General features: G+C 42.2%; 1 protein-coding gene across 3 annotated transcripts; it reads left to right on the forward strand.

Annotated features, from left to right (window-relative positions):
* Positions 1-1,083: 1,083 nt before the first annotated feature.
* cul5b (cullin 5b) lies at positions 1,084-19,450 on the forward strand. Of its 3 annotated transcripts, none has more exons than XM_030068610.1 (19): positions 1,084-1,107; positions 4,872-4,981; positions 5,113-5,212; positions 7,389-7,565; positions 8,175-8,316; positions 9,058-9,203; positions 9,539-9,619; positions 10,204-10,342; positions 12,353-12,483; positions 12,773-12,880; positions 12,996-13,060; positions 13,152-13,284; positions 14,656-14,787; positions 14,969-15,092; positions 15,328-15,503; positions 15,886-16,047; positions 16,630-16,748; positions 17,657-17,780; positions 18,298-19,450. In XM_030068610.1, the coding sequence occupies exons 1-19, from the start codon at positions 1,084-1,086 to the stop codon at positions 18,490-18,492; spliced, it is 2,388 nt and encodes a 795-aa protein (XP_029924470.1). In that variant the 3' UTR covers positions 18,493-19,450. The 3 variants fall into 3 exon arrangements, with proteins under 3 accessions (XP_029924470.1, XP_029924471.1, XP_029924473.1); XM_030068611.1 differs by having other exon boundaries at positions 10,204-10,297; positions 18,298-18,492; XM_030068613.1 differs by lacking the exon at positions 1,084-1,107 and adding an exon at positions 1,121-1,264 and having other exon boundaries at positions 18,298-18,492.
* The last annotated feature ends 1,673 nt before the right edge of the window (positions 19,451-21,123 follow it).

Here is a 21,123-nt window from a genome sequence, read left to right on the forward strand (position 1 = left end):
TTGGCCTGTCAGTCTTTCAGGTGAATAGTGATTGGATGGTGCAGTCAAACTTGGTGCTGAGAACAAATTAATCAATTCATTAATTAAACAACCTCATTTTTTTTTTTTTTTTTTTATTTAACATTGTAAGTGGTGAGATTAGTGTCATCACGAATACAAGCATATGACTCAAAAGCGTCTTCGAAACGTCTTAAACATAAAATCTTACTGGTTTCAATAAAATATGAATTTTAGAACTGGTTCACCACTATTAAAGTTTAAGTATAATAAAATGCTGTGTATAAAATAAAATGAATAAAATGCTGTGTGTGAGAATGAGAAAGGGGCTGACTGAGCGACCAGACAGGCACACCGAGAAAGAATGATAACAGAAGAGATTGATAATAGTTTATTGTGAGAAACTGTAACCGGCCTTGAAGCTCTGAAAATATTTTGTATTGTTGCCTTAAATTTCACTCCCCTGCTGACGCGCTGCGCAGACAGCAGGACGCCCGGTGCAGACTCAGTTTTGACTGATTTCATTACAGCCGTCATGCGGTTTGATGACCAGCAATGATACAGATAATTTTGTATGAAACACTGCAACTACCAAAAACTGGCATTTAGTTCCAATATACAGCAGATTTAACTGTTTCAATATCCAGGGCAAAAGTAAAACAATAATAATAGCACCAACAATGAAGTGAATGGTATTAAATATGATACAACTGATTATTCCCATGTATTAAACATATTAAGAGGAAGTTGCCGACTAGAATGAAAAATATAGAAAAATAGACATTACAGAACGTAATAATTATGAAGATGTGCAAAAATACAGCAAAAAGGTTAAAATATGTCCCGCATGAAATCAGCGAAAAATTACAAAGACACTGAAAGATATCGAAGCATTAAATATATTGAATTTACTACTTAAGTTTTTTTTTTTTTTTTTTTAAGTTAAAAATTGATTTATAGTCAGTGGCACATGAATGATATCACTTAATCCTAAAAAAATAAAAAAAAATAAAATAAAATAATAATTCTCTTCGGTGTCAAAGTGAAGTTCACGCGAGATTCTACGAGAGGATAAGTTGAGGGAACATGGCGGCGTCTAATTTGCTAAAGGTAGGACCCACTTCAATTCAGTTCTTTTTTATTTTACGCCGAATAAAGCGCCTGTCACCGGTTAGCTGCGGCGTCAGCATCCTGCTCTGACCCGAAACAGCAGCAAGCCGCGTCCGTAAACGACGGCGCCGCCAGCGGGGAGTTTACCTGGCAGCAGTTAAGTTAAGCTACCCCTGGCTAACATTAGCTGCTTATCAGTGATTTAGCTAAATGGAACAGCTCGGAGACAGCTAACAGACAGAGACACACACGGAGGGAGAGAAACAAGACACAGCGACGGAGCCGTGACGTTAGCCTGCGCCAAACACCAGCCTCTGTCCGTGTGAGCCTCGGTGCAGTGTGAGAGCTCATGTGATCTGTCAGCACAGGCTGCCCTGACACAAGGTCCGACCCGCAGGCAGCTGCCGGTGGGGCTCCGTCCCGCTGAGGGACCCGTCAGCCACAGCGGGTGGTGTGGGAGCTGCGGCAGGGCTGGCAGTGGGATGCCGGTCGTCTGGCAGTGGGACAGGGGGACAGGGCAAGGGAGGACAGGACAGGGGGGACAGGACGGGGCATGGGAGAACAGGGCAGGAGGATAGGGGGACGGGATGGGGGGACAGGACAGGGGGATGGGGCAGGAGGGCAAGGGAGGACAGGACAGGGTAAGGGAGGACAGGACAGGAGGGACAGGATGGGGCAGGATGACAGGGGGACGGGGCAGGAGGGCAAGGGAGGACAGGACAGGAGGGAAAGGGACAGGGCAAGAGGACAAGGGGATAGGACAGGAGGGACAGGGCAGGAGGGCAAGGTAGGACAGGATAGGGTAAGGGAGGACAGGACAGGAGGGAAAGGATGCGGGGGCCGGGGATACAGGACAACAGGACAGGGGGTACAGGGGGAAGCAACGGGGGGACAGGACAGGAGGACGAGGGACAGGGCAAGAGGACAAGGGGATAGGACAGGAGGGACAGGGCAAGGCGGGGACAGGGCAGGGGGGACAGGACGGGACAAGGGAGAACAGGACAGGGGGGACAGGGCAAGGGGACAGGACAGGGGAGACGGGGACGGGGCAGGAGGACAGAGAGACAGGACAGGGGAGACAGGGGGACAGACACACCAGGCTGTGCCACTGCCAGCACCATAACAGATGTGACGTCCTGACAGGTTTGCAGGGCAGAGTCCCTCACTGGACACACAGACAGTCAGGCAGCACTGCATGTTAATATGCATCACAGCCCGCTCTGCTATACGGCTGCACGATATGGACCAAGTGTCAAACCTCGATATTAATGCCAAACATCTCAACATAATTATACCAAGTGGATGCAGAAAATGTAGTTAGATCACAAAATATTTTATCAATTGGAACAGACCAATCAGAATCAGAATCAGAAGCCTTTACTGTCATTGTAAACAAAAGCATACAACGAAATTCGAGGTGCTACTCCTGCGGGTGTTTTTTAGTCTTAGGTTGCATTAAAATAGAAATTATTCAAATCATACTTTTTGCAGCAACCTCTGCTTCGACACAATGCTTCAGCAATGTAATTAGAATTATATAACAGACCAGTCACTGTCTTAGACTGGCCCGAACCCTAAATTTGATATCGTTCACATCGTTGCCTTTTGAGATGTTAATATGTTGTATGTTTATATGTAAATAACATTATGATAACGATATACCGTTCAGCTCTACTCTGCTACATTGTGAGGTCACACTATTATTCTTATATGGGTCATATATATATGACCCATGTATATATATATATATATATATATATATGCTTATTTCAATGAGATTTTAGTTGTATTCATTATATTGATATTGTGATATAATACTAGATATCATCTGAGTGTTGTCTTTTCCTGATTGTAAAAGCTGAGTCACAGCGAAGGGATTCAGTTTTCTGAACATAATAAACTGCACTTGGTGGTCCTTTATTTACCTCTGCTAGGTCATTAAATCCATATTACTAGGTATTGTTCATCAGAAATCTCACTGTGTAAATATTTTGTAAAGGCACCAAAAGCCATACCTACAGGACTGACATCAAGGGATTCAGTCAAAAATTCAAAAGTCAAAAATGGTATTTGATTTTGTCCGCATCACCCAGCCCTTGTGGACAGCAGCAAGCAGAGTGAAGCTTTTGGAAAATTCCCTTTAATGTAATTGCTATTTATCGTTGTGGATTATATATGCGCTGAATTTACTAAATGATGCCGGTCACTTCTTGTAGATCATAAGTTATGTTGCAACATGAATGAAGACTGTCTGTCTGTCTTGTAGCTCAGCAGAACATTTTCTTTGCCCACAATAAATTGATATTGCTTTTTTATTTTCAGATTTCAGTTTTCAAACATGGATTGTGCATCTCTCTGAGTGCAGTCGCATTTATTACTAATATCAATATTATTGTTAATGTTATTAACAATAAGATCACCAACAACTCCACCAATAACAGTAATAGGAGGCCTAAAAATGTGCAAAATAAACAACTTTGTTTTTAATATGCAGCTGATCACTGCACTATGTGCTGTCCTGCAGGAGAAATGCATGTTTGAAAGTTCTTCTTTAAGGTCTTTTTTTTCCCAAATGTGTTTTAGCGATTCTTATATCACTAATGCATAAAAAAAAGTCAGGGAAGGCGGATGTTGTTAGTTCCTAAGGTAACTAAAGCTCTGTTCACACAGCGGCTGTTCGCATTCTTCTTTGTATGTGACCCGTATCTGACGTCAACATGAGCAGATCTCTGTCATGACCCGGCATGCACACGTTCACAACAAGCAACAAGAAATGTCCATCATCACAGGGGGAAAAAAAAAAAGTGATGCAGGTGTTCACTTCTTGACCTGTTTGCCTTCACCGTCTTAGTTTGCAGTCAACATATTCTCTTCCTAGATGCTTTTATTAGATATTAAAAAAAAAAAAAAAAAAAAAACAGCAGTCTATAGGAAGTTAATATTTTTGTGTCTCTAGCTTGTAGGTTCTTAAGCATTTCCAACAGATTAAAGCCCTGTGATGTAGAGCTGGGAATCTTTGGCCACCTCCCGATTCGATTCGATTACGATTATGAGGGCAACGATGCGATTATAAAGCGATCATCGATGCATCTCTATGCACATTTTTGTGATTGTCATTGAATCATTTTTTGCATCATTTTTCAGACAATTTGTTTTTTTTTTTTTTACTGTGCGACAACTAAAACAAGGTGTATTTGTAGTGAACTATGATTAAAAAGAATGCTAAATAATTAATTTACTGTTATTTAATGTAATTTTCATGTTGCCAAAATACTTCAGTGTTGTGTGACATAACTTACACACTGTTTGGCTGTTATCCAGGTTTTGTCTCTTCTTCTTCATGAAATCCGAAATGTTTCCAAACACTTGCAGAGGGTGCCGGTTTGATGTTTCTTTCAGCTCCTTCAGCTTCAGTTCTTCATGTGATTGTTTTCTGTCGTGTGTGTCCTGTAATTGCCCGGCTAGACACTGCTCATATACTTCAGTTCCACGTTTTTTAATCATTTTATAAGCATCGATTATTGACATTAAAGCATTGATGCCGACTCGCCCCACATCCACATCGCGATGCATCTAAAAATCGATTTTTTTCTCCCACCTCTAATTGGGCTACACTACTGCTAACCCTAATACAGTGTTTACATGCAACAGTGGCAGCCTAGTACAGTTGATTTTCCACCTTTCTGAAGGATAAACCGTACCCGGTTATATAGCACATCAACAATCAGGATAATGTGGTCTGCTTCCTTCTGATCTGTTTCCAGAACAAAGGTTCGCTTCAGTTTGAGGACAAATGGGACCTGATGCGTCCCATAGTCTTGAAGCTTCTGCGCCAGGAGTCCGTCACCAAGCAACAGTGGTTTGACCTTTTCTCGTACGTTTCATGTGTCATGGTTAGAGAGATGCATCTCCATTCAGCTGAAATGTTAGAATTTAGTTGTTGCACGCAAATGGGGATTAATACGGGATTCCACCATTTTTTTTCCCCCCTCCTTGTTTCCATAGAGACGTCCATGCAGTTTGCCTGTGGGATGACAAAGGTCCAGCTAAGATCCACCAGGCCCTGAAAGAGGACATCCTAGATTTCATCAAACAAGCACAAGCAGTAAGGCCATGATTGAAATGTTTGTTTTCTACACTTAACAAACTCACAAAGCCCCCAAAACACCCCCACTACCTCTTTTCCTGCTGCTAGTACTGTAATAGATTTTTAAATTACTTCACTGAGAATTTACAGAGTATTACCAGCTCTGTCCAATCTGCTCTTTTTTGACCCAGTTGATTTGCCCTGATTTGACCCACTTAGTGCTGTGCTCTCCAGCTTTACTACAGTTCCTGATGAATATTTTTTTCTGCAAAATGAGGCCTGCTAGCCTGGATCCAGCCCTCGTGAATCAACACGCCCACATTTTTTAATTATGTGGTGATTCCTGAGGTGTGGAGCTTCTCTCTTTCCCGGGGCTGGTTTGACTGTAATCTGTGTTAGATGCCTGATAGTCCGGTTCACAGATTCTCTGACGCCTTCACGGTGCGCGGTGACATGTGAACAAACATGGCAGCTGCTGTAAAGAGCTGGGATGTTACCAGCAGAAAGCTCAATTTGTTATTTCCTTCTGTTCTCAAGAAATGTTACAGCATTGATAAACAAAAAGATGAACAAATTGCCGGTGTGAAAGGTTGCCCTTCTTGTAAGTGCACAATTTGGGTTTTGTCACAAATCTTTAATCACTTCCACATCCAACCTCTTGTTTAAGAGCTGTCCTGATTCATGCTACTCTAAAATATCAGATATTTCAGATGCCCATTCTCCTTGAATAGACAGATCCTAGAAACTGTATTTGCAGCAGGGCTGATAGCATTCCGGCACCGTGCTGGATCTCCAGCGTACCGGCGTGACTGCAAAAAAAAAAAAAAAGAAGGGGGATTTGCCCAGATTTATCTAACAGACATTTCTCTGGATCCAATAGAAGCGCAGCTTTCGTTCTCAAGCACACTAACAATAGGCCTACTAGCCAATCAGAAGTAGGGCGGGACTTGGGTTAGGGCGCTCCATGTGCCGTTGAAAGTGAGCCTCGTTAGCCTACAGTGACGCACTGCAACCCACAGGATGGAGCGCAGGCTCATGAAGCCCGGGGAAGACAGCAAACATGTCGATAAGGGCGTTAAGAATAAATGGCGCTGGGCTTGGATAGAGGAGAATGGGAGCAATGTGGCAATAAATAGTTACAAGATAGTTAATAGGGTTATTTTCAAATAATGCATATATGTTATATGATGAAATTTGCCGCATACACATCACCAAATTTCAGTTTCCTATGTGGTGTAGTTCTTGAGATATTGACACTTGAAAATGGAGGAAAAATAAGGACGTGCGAAAATAGCACCAAAATCGACACATACTCCCCTCACTAAATTGGTCGTATCTCAAAAAGTATCCATCCAAGCAAACTAAAATTTTACAGTCTGCCTATTGGATAAATAAGGAACAACTGGTAAAAATTTCAGAATTTTTTGAGACCCAAATGCATGGGCCATTTGTTGAAAAGGAATGGAATGACCCACCTGGGTTTCATGCCCCTTTAATGAAACAGCCCACCCATGGATACTCTAGCATAATTCATTATCAACAGGTTGGGATGTTCAGTGCTAATATGGTGTCCTCATCTACTTCCCCTCAACCTGCCTCATCTACCTCAACTTCCGTTACATTTAGTAGATTACCTTCATTTCCCAAAATGTTTTTGAACAATCCTCAGAGAGGTCCGCATTAACTCGCTAATTTCAGTCAAAGATGGGCACATAGGCATAGAGTCAGCTGTCTGAATAGTGAGTGAATATTTGGGCTTACCATTGAGTGTGGTCATGTGCATCACTCAAAACTCAAGATGTGTCATGTCTGCATTGCATTCTGGTCTATTGATGCTGCTATAGGTGGAGAAATTGGTACCTTTGACCCGTCTGTGATGGTTTTGTCACTGTATGATTGTTGAACATCAGAACAGTATGTTTAAAAAACTCCTTGCTCTTTGATTTTGATTGACCCTAAAACCTGACATCAACTGTTAAAGGTTAAAAAGTTTCTGCGACCTGCTCAGGAAACATTTGTATTCTTCTTCCCATAACACCTTGTTCTTGCATGATGCATATAATTGATGATGGTGATGATTGGTAATGTCTTGCCACTGCCAGTACTCGTAAGGTCCTCCATTATGAGCTACTGTCTGTAAATCAGCAAGACCCCTTAACTCTTTGCCCTACTCTGCGTTCCCACCTCCTCCAAGCGGGTGCTGAGTCATCAGGATGACACGGCGCTGCTCAAGGCCTACATCGTGGAGTGGAGGAAGTTCTTCACACAGTGCGACATCTTGCCGAAGCCTTTCTGCCAGCTGGAGATCACCCTGATGGGCAAGCAAGGCAGCAACAAGAAGTCTAACGTGGAGGACAGCATCGTCCGCAAGGTGAGGACGAGTAGCAGAGGAATGAAGACGTTTTTTTTTTTTTTAAATGTAAAACTCAATGTAGGTTATTAACCCTTTGTATGTTGATGGTAAAACTAAGGGTATATACTTTAAACAGGATAAACAGTGACAGTGTTCTTTGTATTTTATGGGCAATTTGGACTTAAAGGGTTAGTTCACCCATAATGTTTGATATTAGTACCCACCGGCTCTGTTCCCACCTGGCATTAAAATACACAGACAGCTCTACATTCATCCATTCACTCCTGGCATCTCCAAAAACTGACTTACCTTTATACTAAGATGCAATGCCCATTTGATTAACAAAAAGATTTTTCTTTAAAAAAAAAAAAAGTCTTACATTTGTTACTTAAAAGCATTAAATTTAAATGCTACAAAACAAGATGATTGGCAGTAATGAACACAGTTTTATGGGGACAGAGACACAGAGTGCCTACAGGACGATGCATGGAGAAATAGTGTTGTGAATCTCAAAGCCCAGCACAGATTCTTGTCCCACTGGGTTTCCAGAAAACTGCCCGTCTAGTTTAGTAATACTTGATTCTGCTTGTCTTGTCTCCCGTCTTCGTCTCACCGCGGCGGCTGCAGCTGATGTTGGACACGTGGAACGAGTCCATTTTTTCCAACATCAAGAACAGGCTACAGGACAGCGCCATGAAGCTGGTCCACGCCGAGAGGCTGGGGGAGGCCTTCGACTCCCAGCTGGTCATAGGAGTACGAGAGTCCTACGGTGAGAGTCGCTATGAGCCGTCTGAGGCCGATGCACATTCAGAGAGGCTTACGGCGCCGCGAACCCATTCTGTTAAGGGTGCACTCACTGTTGATGGATTGGTTTTGACATTTTATTGAGTGTGGGGAGTTAAAGAAAAGAAAATCTGATACTTGAACCTATATTTTTAGCTAAGCAAGATGTCTGTCTGTCTGTCTGTGGAAATCAGATCCTTACTCCTGACAGTGATGTGCCCAAACCATTATATCAAACAGGGACCAGTTTGAAGTGTCTTTATATACAGTAGATTAGGCTCCAAATAGTGAACTAATCAACTGGTCCAGAGGTTTTCAAATATTTTCTTACTCTTGACCTCCGAGTTGACTTTCAATAAACCGTTGACCCCCAATTTGCAGTGATTTTAGTAAATATACCATTTTGATAACCTTTGGACAATTCTCTGCTTCCAACGTTGTGGGAACTGTTTGGGGAAGGCCCTTTTCTGTCCCAGCATGACTGCAAAGGGGGACCAACTCCATATTAATGCCTCTGGATTTAGGATGGGAGCTCAGAGAAGCTCCTGCTGGTGTGATGTGGAGGAGGTCTAGTACTTTTATCCATACAGTGTAGGTTAGGTTTGATTATACATTTGACCTGTTATCGCCATTACACTATTTTTTTTTTTTTTTTTTTCTTGACTGAGTTATTTATTGGCCAGTCAGCTATCTTGGTGTGTGTGTGTGTGTGTGTGTCTCTGAGCAGTGAACCTGTGCTCCAACCCTGACGACAAGCTGCAGATATACAGGGACAACTTTGAGAAGGCCTACATGGATTCCACGGAGAGGTTCTACAGAACACAAGCACCAGCCTACCTCCAGCAGAACGGAGTCCAAAACTACATGAAATATGTGAGTTGGTGCTGAAGCCGAGCCTGAGCAGGAGCCCAGGTGTCCTGCTGCTCACAGTCTGTGTGAAATGGGAAGAGGTGCAGTGCGATTATGGACAATACGGAAAATTCATGGAATACCAGGAATTCTATAATAGACATGATCAACTGTAAATGCTGTTGTAGAGGCTTTGTGGAAACTCACAGTTGGAATTGTGGATGTAAATGCTTATTTTTTTGCTGTGTCGCCCAGGTGAGGTATATTGCTGAATTCTGTACTTGGAATAAATGTGTGTGTGTGTGTGTGTGTGTGTGTGTGTGTGTGTGTGTGTGTGTGTGTGTGTGTGTGTTTGCCAGGCTGATGCTAAGCTGAGGGAAGAGGAGAAACGTGCACTGCGCTACCTGGAGACGAGACGTGACTGTAACTCTGTACAAGCAGTGAGTTCACCGACACGTTTTATTTAGCTGGCAGCTCTGCAGTGCAGGGGTCAAAGAATAAGTGATGCATTTTAGTTATTTGTTTATTTGTTTATTTATTTTTTTGATTGATATTTCCAATTTTTTTTTCATGGTTATATTTATTTGATATATAGAGGATTGCATACTCCATTATATCATACAGAGTGTGTTTGCATATATATGCATGCACTCACCTATGTTACATTCCTATTTTATATGTACTTAAACATTTACTACATATTTTATTTTCTGTCTTGTTTTCCCTCTGGACATGTTTTTGCATACTGATAAATATTCTCTCTCTGTCTGGCCTCTCGTGTTGAATATGAGTCGTTCACATGCACACTAATGATTTAATAACTTAGTCCAATTTGGAAATACTTCAGCTACTGAAACTGTCACATAAATGCCTTTATCCAATTTATTGGAGTAAGGTAATCATAATTTGATTAAAATACCTACTTTTCTGCCCAGCGTATTTCTTGTGTGTAATTTTTGTCAGCACTCCATAACAAGGCTATTTACTGCTTGTGATGCATTTTTGTTTTTTTTCCCCCTCTCAGCTAATGGAGTGTTGCGTGAACGCGCTGGTGACGTCGTTCAAGGAGACCATCTTGGCCGAGTGTCCTGGCATGATCAAACGAAATGAGACAGAGAGTGAGTACGGCAGGACCGCTCCCGCCAAAGGCTCAGCCAGCTCAGGTTTGCACCAGGGAATGGCCCTGTCACAACCCACCTCGTCCAGCAGCCCGTAGCCTGCCCATCTGTGTCACCACCTCTCACTGACATGAATGTCTGGTAACACACTGAGCATGTCTGTCCCGACCAGTGTCTAGACTGTGATAACCACCCATCGTATGTCCTGGAGCTCTACTTGTAACCACCATGTGTGTTCGTGATTACGTCTCTGTTGAGTCATTCCATGTCATTTCACCAAATTTTCAGGACATCCCACGCACTTGGGTCTTAAAAAACTCAATTTTATGCATAATATTGAAGAATTTCAATATTCGCAAGTGGTGAAATAGCCCCATGTTTGGGATTAAAAAAAAAAAAAAAATGAAGAACTTGGATAAAGAAAAAATGTTTTATATCCCAAGTAAGCTTTGAACTTTAAATTAAAACAGATCAGATTTTTTAAGATATTCCCACATGCAGTTATGGGCCAATGAAAATCTGACATGAAAACTTTTTTTGGATTTGGAGAGGCTGCCATCCAGAAACCAATGCATATATCTGACTAACCATTAATGCTTTGAACAGTCCATGTATGTATCTCAAAGCTCTGAAAAAATCAAGAAGCTGGGGCAAATACAGAGTTGTTTTCTGAAGGCCCAAACATGGTTGACCACGAAACCTGAGTAATTTTTTTTTTTCCATTTTTGAGGGGCTGGCATGCCTACCAGTTATGATGTATGACAGATGCTTTTGTATATTCTGAGAGAGTAGGTGGAGGTGTATTATCGTACCAAATTTCAGTTTCCTATGTGGGGTAGTTCCTGAGATATTGACACCTGAAAATGGAGGAAAAATAAGGACTCGCGAAAATTGCACCAAAATCAACACATACTCCCTCACTAAATTGGCTGTATATCAAAAAGTATCCATCCGAGCAAACTAAAATTTTACAATGTGCCTATTGGATATAAATAAAGAACAACTGGTGAATTTTTCTGAATTTTTTGAGATCCAAGTGCATGGGCCATTTGTTGAAATGACATGGTATGACCCTATTTGTAATTGAGTGTATGTGCTTTTGCAGTGTGAGTTCAAATGGCCAAAAGGTACCACAGTAGGATATTTTAAAGTAGCTCATTATCATAGTTTTAGACTGACGCAGCTGTCTGAAGGCTCTGCTCCCATTCCTCGTCCTCGTCCTCTTCATACGTCTTTTTGGTTCTTGAATCAGTTGCATTTGGGATTCTTGGAGCCAAGGTGCTAACCAATGAACCAGGCCGAGTTTGCACCAGTTTGGAGAGGAGCTGTTGCTACGGAGGTGTGGCCGGGTCTTTGGCCGCTGACTCCAGCATCACAGTGGCTGAATTCAGCCCCAGTCTGCTGCTGCTGCTGCTCTGTGACCAAGCACACAATAGAGTAGTTCAGAAAACTCCCCCACATTACCCCGTCCAGAGCCACTTGTCTGCACATTGTTTTTAACTTGTTTATAATTTGGCTCTTCAGCCTTCACCAACTCTTCAGCAATTTTGAGATAAAATTTAATTTTGCTAGTTTTCCCTTCTGTCTTCTCTCTGACATTGAGGAGATGTCCAAATTGAAAGCAATAATTTTGTTTCTTCGGCAGATGACTGCATGCTCTTTGATTTATCCCTTGTCCCCATCTTTCCCTGTAGAATAATACACTCCTGTTGTCGCCACAGTTCCCACTGCAGCTCCTACTATATTTTTATTCCAACTGGGAACCAACTTTTTGGGTCTCAAACCAATTTCACTTTGATGGAAATGCTCAAAATGGTTTAAAATTGGTTTCACAAACCATAACGGAACCAGTTCCTTGTTGGTCAAAAAAACCTACCAATGCACTTTGACCCACATCATTCAGTTAACTCTGAGAAGCAGCAGGGAAGGCACAGTTTGTTGTCATTTGTTTTTCTCAGTGACTCTTGAAGGGCTTCTGCAGCAGTCTTGGACCATCTTACTGTGAAACCTAGTCTCTCCTGAATGTGACTGTGATTGTTTTTTCCTCAATCACAGAGTTGCATCTGATGTTCTCTCTGATGGACAAGGTGCCCAGTGGCATCGAGCCGATGCTGAAGGACCTGGAGGAGCACATCATGAGCGCTGGGCTGGCTGACATGGTGGCCTCAGCAGAGACTATTACCTCTGTGAGTGTCACATACACGCACCTGTAAAATCAGGATGATGAAATAATACCAACATGTTTTTTTAGCTACCACTTGGAGGTTCTGTTCAGTTCTGAAGACTTAGCTTGGCCGTAAAATATTTCCAGGGGAAAGTTGAAGTGTTACTTTACCCAACTGATGCAAATGCACTAAACTGACTTAGGTGTTCTCAGACATTCAGCTTCATACAATAGGTGGAGAGATACGCTTTTATTTTTCTGACACAGACAGGACCTTCATCTTTGAAATTGTTTGTTATTCTCTGTAACAGGACTCAGAGAAATATGTGGAGCAGCTGCTCACCTTGTTTAACCGCTTCAGTCGACTGGTGAAAGAGGCCTTTCAGGACGACCCACGTTTCCTGACAGCTCGAGACAAAGTGAGGCCAGTTTTTATGTCGATGTCCCATAACAGGATCATGCTAATTTTAAGGATTCACGCATCAGGATATGCTCTGCGTTGATTGTGATGCTGTTGTCCTATCCCTTCCACAGGCATATAAAGCGGTTGTGAATGATGCCACTATATTTAAATTAGAACTTCCTATGAAGCAGAAAGGGTAAGATGTGCTCTTTGTGAGAAGCTTTGTTTTATCCCGTAGCTGGTGACCCTGCTGACTCTTACGTCTTTTCTGTCCTTTCCGTTTTCAGGGTGGGTTTGAAAACTCAGCCAGAGTCCAAATGTCCAGAGCTGCTGGCCAACTACTGTGACATGCTCTTAAGGAAGACGCCGCTGAGCAAGAAGCTCACCTCTGAAGAGATAGAGGCCAAGCTCAAGGAAGTGGTATGTTTTGAAGTGTTTGTCTGGATCCTTTTGGAAACTTTCACTGAGAGAATTGGTTTGGCGATCAAACCCCAGTGGAGCTCACTTCACTGTTGTGTTTCTGTATAAAAAAAAAAAAAAGAAAAGAAAAAAGGTGATGATATTACTAATAAAGTATTAATTACATTTGTTCAGTTTAGCACAACACCTGAATGGTCCCTTCAGTCCAAAGGAAAGATGTCAGTTCAGAAATTTATCAGCTCGCTCATACAGTAGCAACTGAATTGCTGAATAAACTGAAGGGCTTCTACAGTATTGTGTTTGAACTGTGAGGGAGTATGCTTTGTGTGTCAGGTAATGACGACACTGAATGAATAGAAAAGGTATCAGAGCAGAACACACACTTTAGGACGATGCAGTGACGTGAGTTTGCACATTACAAAATTTAATGACAAAAGACGGCAGATTCTCGTGTGTCCGCCTTCTATCGGAGCTGAACGTTGGCGTCTCATGGGACCCGCAAAACGGTAATCCAAGTGGGTCATTAGTGTAGACGTTTGTGCTATAGTGACCAATAAAGACAACAATACTTACACATAGGGTTGCAAAGGGGTGGAAAATTTCTGGTAAATTTCCAGAAACTTTATGGAAACTTTCCATGAGAAGTTAAGCTGGGCAATTTGGGAAATTTTGTATTGTCTTAAGCAGACATGCAGGCAAACTAATACAAATTTTAAAAATGACATTTTTGACTTTGATTTATTTTGAGTAGAACTTTAATCGAGTTTTGCATTGAACAACAAAATTATGAATGTTGAATTTAAAAAAAAACATATCCCCAATGGGTTCTGACGCCTGAAGTTGTATTTGTGGTGTGTATGTTTGTGTGTAATAGATTCTGCTTCACCAGGCCTGTTCCTCTGCAAAATTAATGAAGTCAACCAGAAAATATGTTTTGATGGATGTACAACACAAATTTTTTGATGATTCATTATCAACGCTCTTTTCTGCTCACTGGAGGAACTACTTTTTTCCTGTATCACTATGCCACAGCTTCACTTGCCCAGTGAATAAACAAACATTCAGCACTGAGGGGAGCTGTTCGCATAGTGATACCAAAGGAGGATCTATTACATTTGTGTGGAGTAGCAAATATTATAACTGTATGGGTTAGAACCTGAGCTGACACTGTAAAGCTGTTTCACACCGATCCGCATCTTTTCTGCTCACCCTTCCCTCCTTTTATTCTCAAGGTTGTTTACATCTGATTTCAAACTCTATGTACTGACTTGGCTCGACCAAATTGTATTTTGTTATGGGATGACGGGGCTTCAACTCCATGTCATCATTTGGAATGGATTATGTCTCTAACTTTGTCTGTGCTCTTTGCAGCTACTAGTGCTGAAGTATGTCCAGAACAAAGACGTGTTCATGCGGTACCACAAAGCCCACCTGACCCGCCGCCTCATCCTGGACATCTCAGCCGACAGTGAGATAGAGGAGAACATGGTGGAGTGGCTCAGGGTATGATCTGAATTTGGTCTGTAAACAGAGAGACTGTGGTGTCATTTCAGCGTTCACTTTCTTGCCTACTGTCTGAAAAGTTGTCAGTCACATCAAATTCAGTCAAAGTGCATTTCATTTGATCTTAGTTTGACGTTCCCGGTCACTGGTTGGCTTGCTTGTGTTGTCACTGTCTTAACAGGAGGTAGGAATGCCAGCTGACTATGTCAACAAGCTGGCCAGGATGTTCCAAGACATCAAGGTGTCGGAGGACCTCAACCAGTCCTTTAAAGAAATGCACAAACACAATAAGCTTGCGTTACCAGGTAAGATACACGACGGGCGCCCATAATTTTCTAACCTCCAGAGAACTCAAAAAGTAGGAAATCGGTCAAAGTGCCCAGAAATTCTTAGTGGGACATAAATTTGGTGCTACTTTTACATGTAGGTGTGGACATAAAATAATGTTATCAGCATTCCAGTTTAAAATAAACACCAAGACTGGTGTTAGATGAGCTGTCAGTCATTACCTAATGCGTCTTCTTTCATGTTCCCCTGCAGCGGACTCGGTCAACATAAAGATCCTGAATGCCGGTGCGTGGTCGAGAAGCAGCGAGAAGGTATTTGTATCTCTACCAACAGAGCTGGAGGATCTGATCCCAGAGGTAGAAGACTTCTACAAGAAGAACCACAGTGGCAGAAAGCTTCACTGGCATCACCTCATGTCCAATGGCATTGTGAGTCCAAGTAAAAGCACAGATACACACACACACACACTGTGCATTCACTGAGAAAGCTATGCGATCAGGCCACGTTGTTGCAGTAGCCTCTGTCTTGGAGCTCCTTGCTTTATTTGTACGTTTATTTGTTGTCTACAAGTTAGACTAAAATCTTTGGGACCTGGAGCTTAGTCACATGACTCGTTCATGAACATGCTCTAACATGACAACACACCTGGCTGGGCGTGAAGACACATGAATCTACTGTGACTGGTGGACAGGTTTCTGTTTCATGCTTCTTTATTCCTCTTCTGCCCAAATTTATGACACAGAGTTTGTGTGTGAGCCTTTTTTCTGATTTCTGCACAGCTTAACTGATGTGGATCATTTTGCTGTTCAGATCACCTTCAAGAATGAGGTTGGCCAGTATGACCTGGAGGTGACCACCTTCCAGCTGGCGGTGCTGTTCGCCTGGAACCAGAGGCCCAGAGAGAGGATCAGCTTTGAAAACCTCAAACTGGCCACCGAGCTGCCGGACGCCGAACTGCGGCGCACCCTCTGGGTAAGAGGAGGGGACGTTGCCCATAAAACTGTTTCAGTTGAAAAAATGACTAATCATGAAACTCATCAACAGCGCTAGGTAATACCGTAGAGTTTGGAAGCAGATTTGCCGTTAAAGACCCCATGAAATGGACTTGATTGATTTGAAGTATTTCCTTTTGAAACAGGAAGTTTGGGCGGGACACGGTGCAGGGATGGATCACTCACAAGTGCAAACCAACAGGGTCTCAGTTTGGGAGAGAAACACACTTTTATTATGAAGGTTATTTGAGGCAAATGACAGAGAATGTTTCAAGATTTGTGAAAGTTGTATTGGTTGAAATTTTAATTTCCAGCCACTAATGCAGGATGATGTCGCTATTTAAGATGCTCTGTTTTAATAGTGTTTCAATATCAGTGTTAAATATGTAACATATAATGAATATGTTGATTTTAATTGGCTGAGGCTGAGGACGAGGCAGCTGTTATGTTGTTACTGTTGGGTTTTATGGTGAAGGGACATTGTTTTTGTTTTTGAAGCATTTACTTGATCAGATTGCTCTACCTCTTTTTTTTTCTAACTTTTTTCTCTCTGTCCTCCCAGTCTTTGGTGGCGTTCCCCAAACTGAAGCGGCAGGTGTTATCGTACGACCCGGTGGTGGCTTCACCCAAAGACTTTGCAGAAGGAACGCTGTTCTACGTCAACCAGGAGTTTTCCCTCATGTAAGGAAAGCTGCAGGCGGTTTGCTCGCCGTGCTTGCTCTCCTCCTCCTCGTCGTTGTTCGACTTCCTTACAGAAAGAAAATATATTTATCAATACATTAAATGAAATATATGGTAGTATATTAGAATATATTACCATATATTTTATATTTGAAAATGTCTTAGCAATACATGGAATAATTTTGGTGAAACATATATTGATGCAATATATTTATATATTTTAATGTATTTCAATATATGGAATAATACATAAGTAATTCCGCATTTCAGATATTGCAATATATTGCATATGAATATATGTGTTTATATCCCGTAATATATGTGATTTTATATTTATAAATATCCTCCATAATGTATTTAGATTTGTATGTGATGAATACTGGGTACATATATTTAGACATACATGATCTATGACTTTCTAATTATTTGAGAACATGTATTTGAAATATATGTACAGATATATCCCATGCATGGTCCATGCATATATTATGGTTGCTTATTGGAAAATATGCACTGTTAAAAAAACATCCCAATATATTTTTATATATGTTGTGATATATATACATATATGGTATATGCATATATTGCAGTATATTTGAATATATAAAGACAAACTATTACATGTAAAAATATAGTGCCGTTTTTGGTCTTGATTGCAATATTTTTTTATATTAATCAATATATGGACATGTATGGTCTATGCATATATTTCAATATATTGGAAATAATAAAGACTAGTTCCCATATATGGAAATGTATTATCTAATATATCACATGATATTTTCCAATATACTGCAATATGTTTTTGTTTCGTAAGGGCTGTAGCTCGGCACAAGTGGCTTTTTGCTGTAAACCTAAAAAAACAAGACATGTACACTGACGCTGGGTTTCTTTGTGCACCCTTACAGTAAAAACTCAAAGGTCCAGAAAAGGGGGAAGATCAACCTGATTGGTCGGCTACAGCTCACCACAGAGCGAATGAGAGAGGAGGAGAACGAGGGCATCGTCCAGCTCAGGATACTAAGAACACAGGTGAGGAGATCAGCTCACAGCGGGTCAGATGCTGCTGGTCCAGCCGCTGGAACTCGACACCTCGCAGCGTGAAGAGGCGCTCCGGGGCGGCCGTCCCGTTCCCATCACCACAGATAACACAAACCTCCACAGTTACGTTAGCTCAGGAAACCTTTTATTTCACCCTCTTCACAAAACTCACTTAGTCGTCGTATCTTTTTTTATGCTCAAAGTTCTGTGGTAGTTTTGTGGTTATTTTATGCAAGAATTTTTTAATATATTTTACTTTTTTGGACATTTTATATGGTAATATGGTAACTGATCAGTCATTTTCTTGCAGCTTTTCTAACCTCTTACTGATTTTCTAGTCATTTTTGCTAATATTCTCATCGCCTGTTTTTCCCATGTTTTAGAAAGGAAAAAAAGTGATTTTGCTGAAGTTTGAAAGGGTTAAATACTTGTCTGAACAAACATTGACAGTGATCTTTGTTTTCCTGCTCTTTTTTTCACCTCTTCCCTTCCTGTCGCTCGCCTCCAGGAGGCCATAATCCAGATCATGAAGATGAGGAAGCGAATCAACAACGCCCAGCTGCAGACGGAGCTGGTGGAGATCCTCAAGAACATGTTTTTGCCACAGAAGAAGATGATCAAGGAGCAGATGGAGTGGCTGATAGAGCACAAGTACATTAAACGAGACGAGACCGACATAAACACCTTCATCTACATGGCGTAGCGTGGCACCCTCCGATAACTTGTGCTGACTTTGGCTTCGGTGGTTTCAGGCCTGATGGACACTAGAATATTTCCAGGCTCCTGTCCTCAGTATAAAAAAGTCTGGTGCAGGGAGACATGAATTTAATACTGAGACTTATTTAAAAAAAAAAAATAAAAGTGGAACTTCCTGCCTTAAAATTGTAAAAAGAAAAAAAGAGAAAGCATTGGTGCAGCCGGCAGGAGTGTGCACCAAGTGTTTTATAATTGTTTTGAGCCAGAGGGAATTTCCTTGGCTCACGTTGACGCCGTGGTGTCTCCCACCGTCACAGCCGGCCGCCTCGGCAGCTCCCACAACACTCCTGCCGAATGCTTGTGCAAGTCTAAAGGCATGCTGAGAGGAAAACCCGAGGAGCCCCGGCTCTCCAGACACCCCGCAGCCGAGTTTTGAATCCACGTCAAAAGCAGACCGTGTGAACCTTGACCCCCAGATGCGTGTCTCTCCACTCGGAGACACAGCTAGTTGCCCGTTTTTGTCGAAGCAGCGATGGTCATGACTTGTCTGCGCTCTCAGCTCCAGCGATCAAACACTTCATTTGGACATTCAGTATGTCAAGAGCCAGAAAAAAAGCACTTCAGTTTCCAGAAAGGAAATGGACACGGAGTGGAGCCAATTCCCAAACGTCCTCAAGCCCTCGACCCCTTGGTAACAAGTAGAATATGGGACAAATTAGCATATTGCTATAATGCAAAATATGAAATCCATTTTGATCTACCAAATGTGCCCAAGGCGAGAGGTGGAAGTGGAATTGAACCAGCAGCTCACTCATGTCAACAGCACCCGTCTTCTCCTCAGGTAGCGTGGGAGAAGAGGGGGAGGTCAGTATTACACATTAACTATTACAATCTTAAGCTATAGGAGTGTACAATGGGATGTGAATAATGAAATGATTAAATAAACAGCACCTTATTATAAAACAGCTCACTTTTGTCATTCATCCTGTGACGGACTCAAAGCAGCATGATAAATTATCATGCTGAGCATTCTGAAGTTTGAATGGTGTCAGCAGCTTCAACAGTGTGAGAGGCGTTAGAGGGCAAGATTTGGGTGAAAGAAGAAGAAAATAATTCTTGTTTTTCTCTGTTTTAACTACCACACAGCATGTTTATGAAATGAGCAGAAACATGCAGTGGCGGCTCTACCCATATAGGCGCCCTAGGCGAAATAACTCCCTTGCACCCTTCCGTACTACTACTACTTTTTTTTTTTTTTTAAAGTTCTCGTGCCGCCGCCCACGTGACATAAAAGCTGCCTGCTTCGCCCATGTCAAAAACCGCTACTGTGGAGCCAGGAGGAAATTGCCCCCCCTACTTTTACCCTCCTCCCACATTATTTTTCAGGAATATCAGAGGTCCCTATATTGCAACACTTACGGTAAAAAAGGGGTTTCACTCTTCCACTCATACATCAGGTAAAACCCAGAGAGTAATGATCATGTGATGATCATCTGCGTTTCACACTTGAGTTTGACCGGGAAAGCATCAGTTTTTTAGATGTCTTGGTACGGAAAAGTGGGGACCGTTTACACACAGATCTTTTTCGCAAACCTACAGATCGAAACACCATGTTAAGAGGAGACAGCTTTCACCCTCAACCACTTATCAAAAGCCTGCCTATTAGCCAATTCCATAGGATTCGCAGGGTATGCAGTGATGACAGCACATACGCAGCACAGGCTTCAGACCTTTCCAACAGGTTCCTTAATAGGGGTTACAAACAGGAGTGGGTTGCTGCAGCCAGAGGGCGCTATGACAAGATGACACAAGAGGAGTGCCTCCAGCCTAGGAATAAGGCACCCACTCACAACTCCAATATGTGCTGTGTCAGATATTCCCCCCTTGGTGCCAAATTCAGAGAGACAATTCAAAAGCACTGGTATATTGTAAATTCAGACCCCAAACTAAAAAATATATTCACTGAACCACCTAAACTTGTGTTTAAACGTCCCAACAACATCAGGGACAGCTTGGTGAGATCTGACATCAACCCCCGAATCACACCAAAACCTATCAGCCTACCAGATGGTAACTACAAGCAGGGGTGGACTGGCCATCGGGCTCACCGGGCATTTGCCCGGTGGGCCGATGTGCTAAGTGGGCCGACAGTCCCCCGACACTTTTTTTTTTTTTTTTTTTTTGCCATTATTATTGAAATAGCTGACCGTAAGATCAGTAGATCAGCGGCCCGATTGACACTGTCCTGGCCCAATCACATTGCTAAACAACCCCTTTTGCGTAGTTTGGTCCCGCCTGCATAATGATTTCGGCAAATAAAGTCATTGCGAGAGTTTGTTTACTCAGCACCGGGCCGGCCCCTGAGACACGCTGCTCTGCGGCCCATTGGTTATTTTTCTTCACTGACACGAGGCTGGCCCAATCATATCACGAGCCTGTGGCTCGGTGCGCCGGTGTGCAGTGCAACGCGGGTTGAACGTTATCTCATAGGATCTACTGAGATGGAGAGAAAACGCAAAAGTGGCGCAGAAAAACTGCGAGAAAAAAAGCGGCTGTCAATTTTCAAACCGATCGGACTTTTTCGCTTTTTCGTAATTTATCAATATGAATGAAGCACAAGTCCAAACAATGCCAGAAG

This window comes from Myripristis murdjan, chromosome 14 (genome assembly GCF_902150065.1).
Source record: "Myripristis murdjan chromosome 14, fMyrMur1.1, whole genome shotgun sequence".
NCBI lineage: Eukaryota > Metazoa > Chordata > Actinopteri > Holocentriformes > Holocentridae > Myripristis > Myripristis murdjan.

Excerpts from the sequence above, each read along its gene's own strand:
- cul5b (XM_030068610.1), top strand. The coding sequence starts at position 1,084 with ATGGCGGCGTCTAATTTGCTAAAG. Across the intron at positions 1,108-4,871 it reads CGGCGTCTAATTTGCTAAAG|AACAAAGGTTCGCTTCAGTT; the intron begins GTAGGACCCACT and ends ATCTGTTTCCAG. Across the intron at positions 16,749-17,656 it reads AACCAGGAGTTTTCCCTCAT|TAAAAACTCAAAGGTCCAGA; the intron begins GTAAGGAAAGCT and ends GCACCCTTACAG.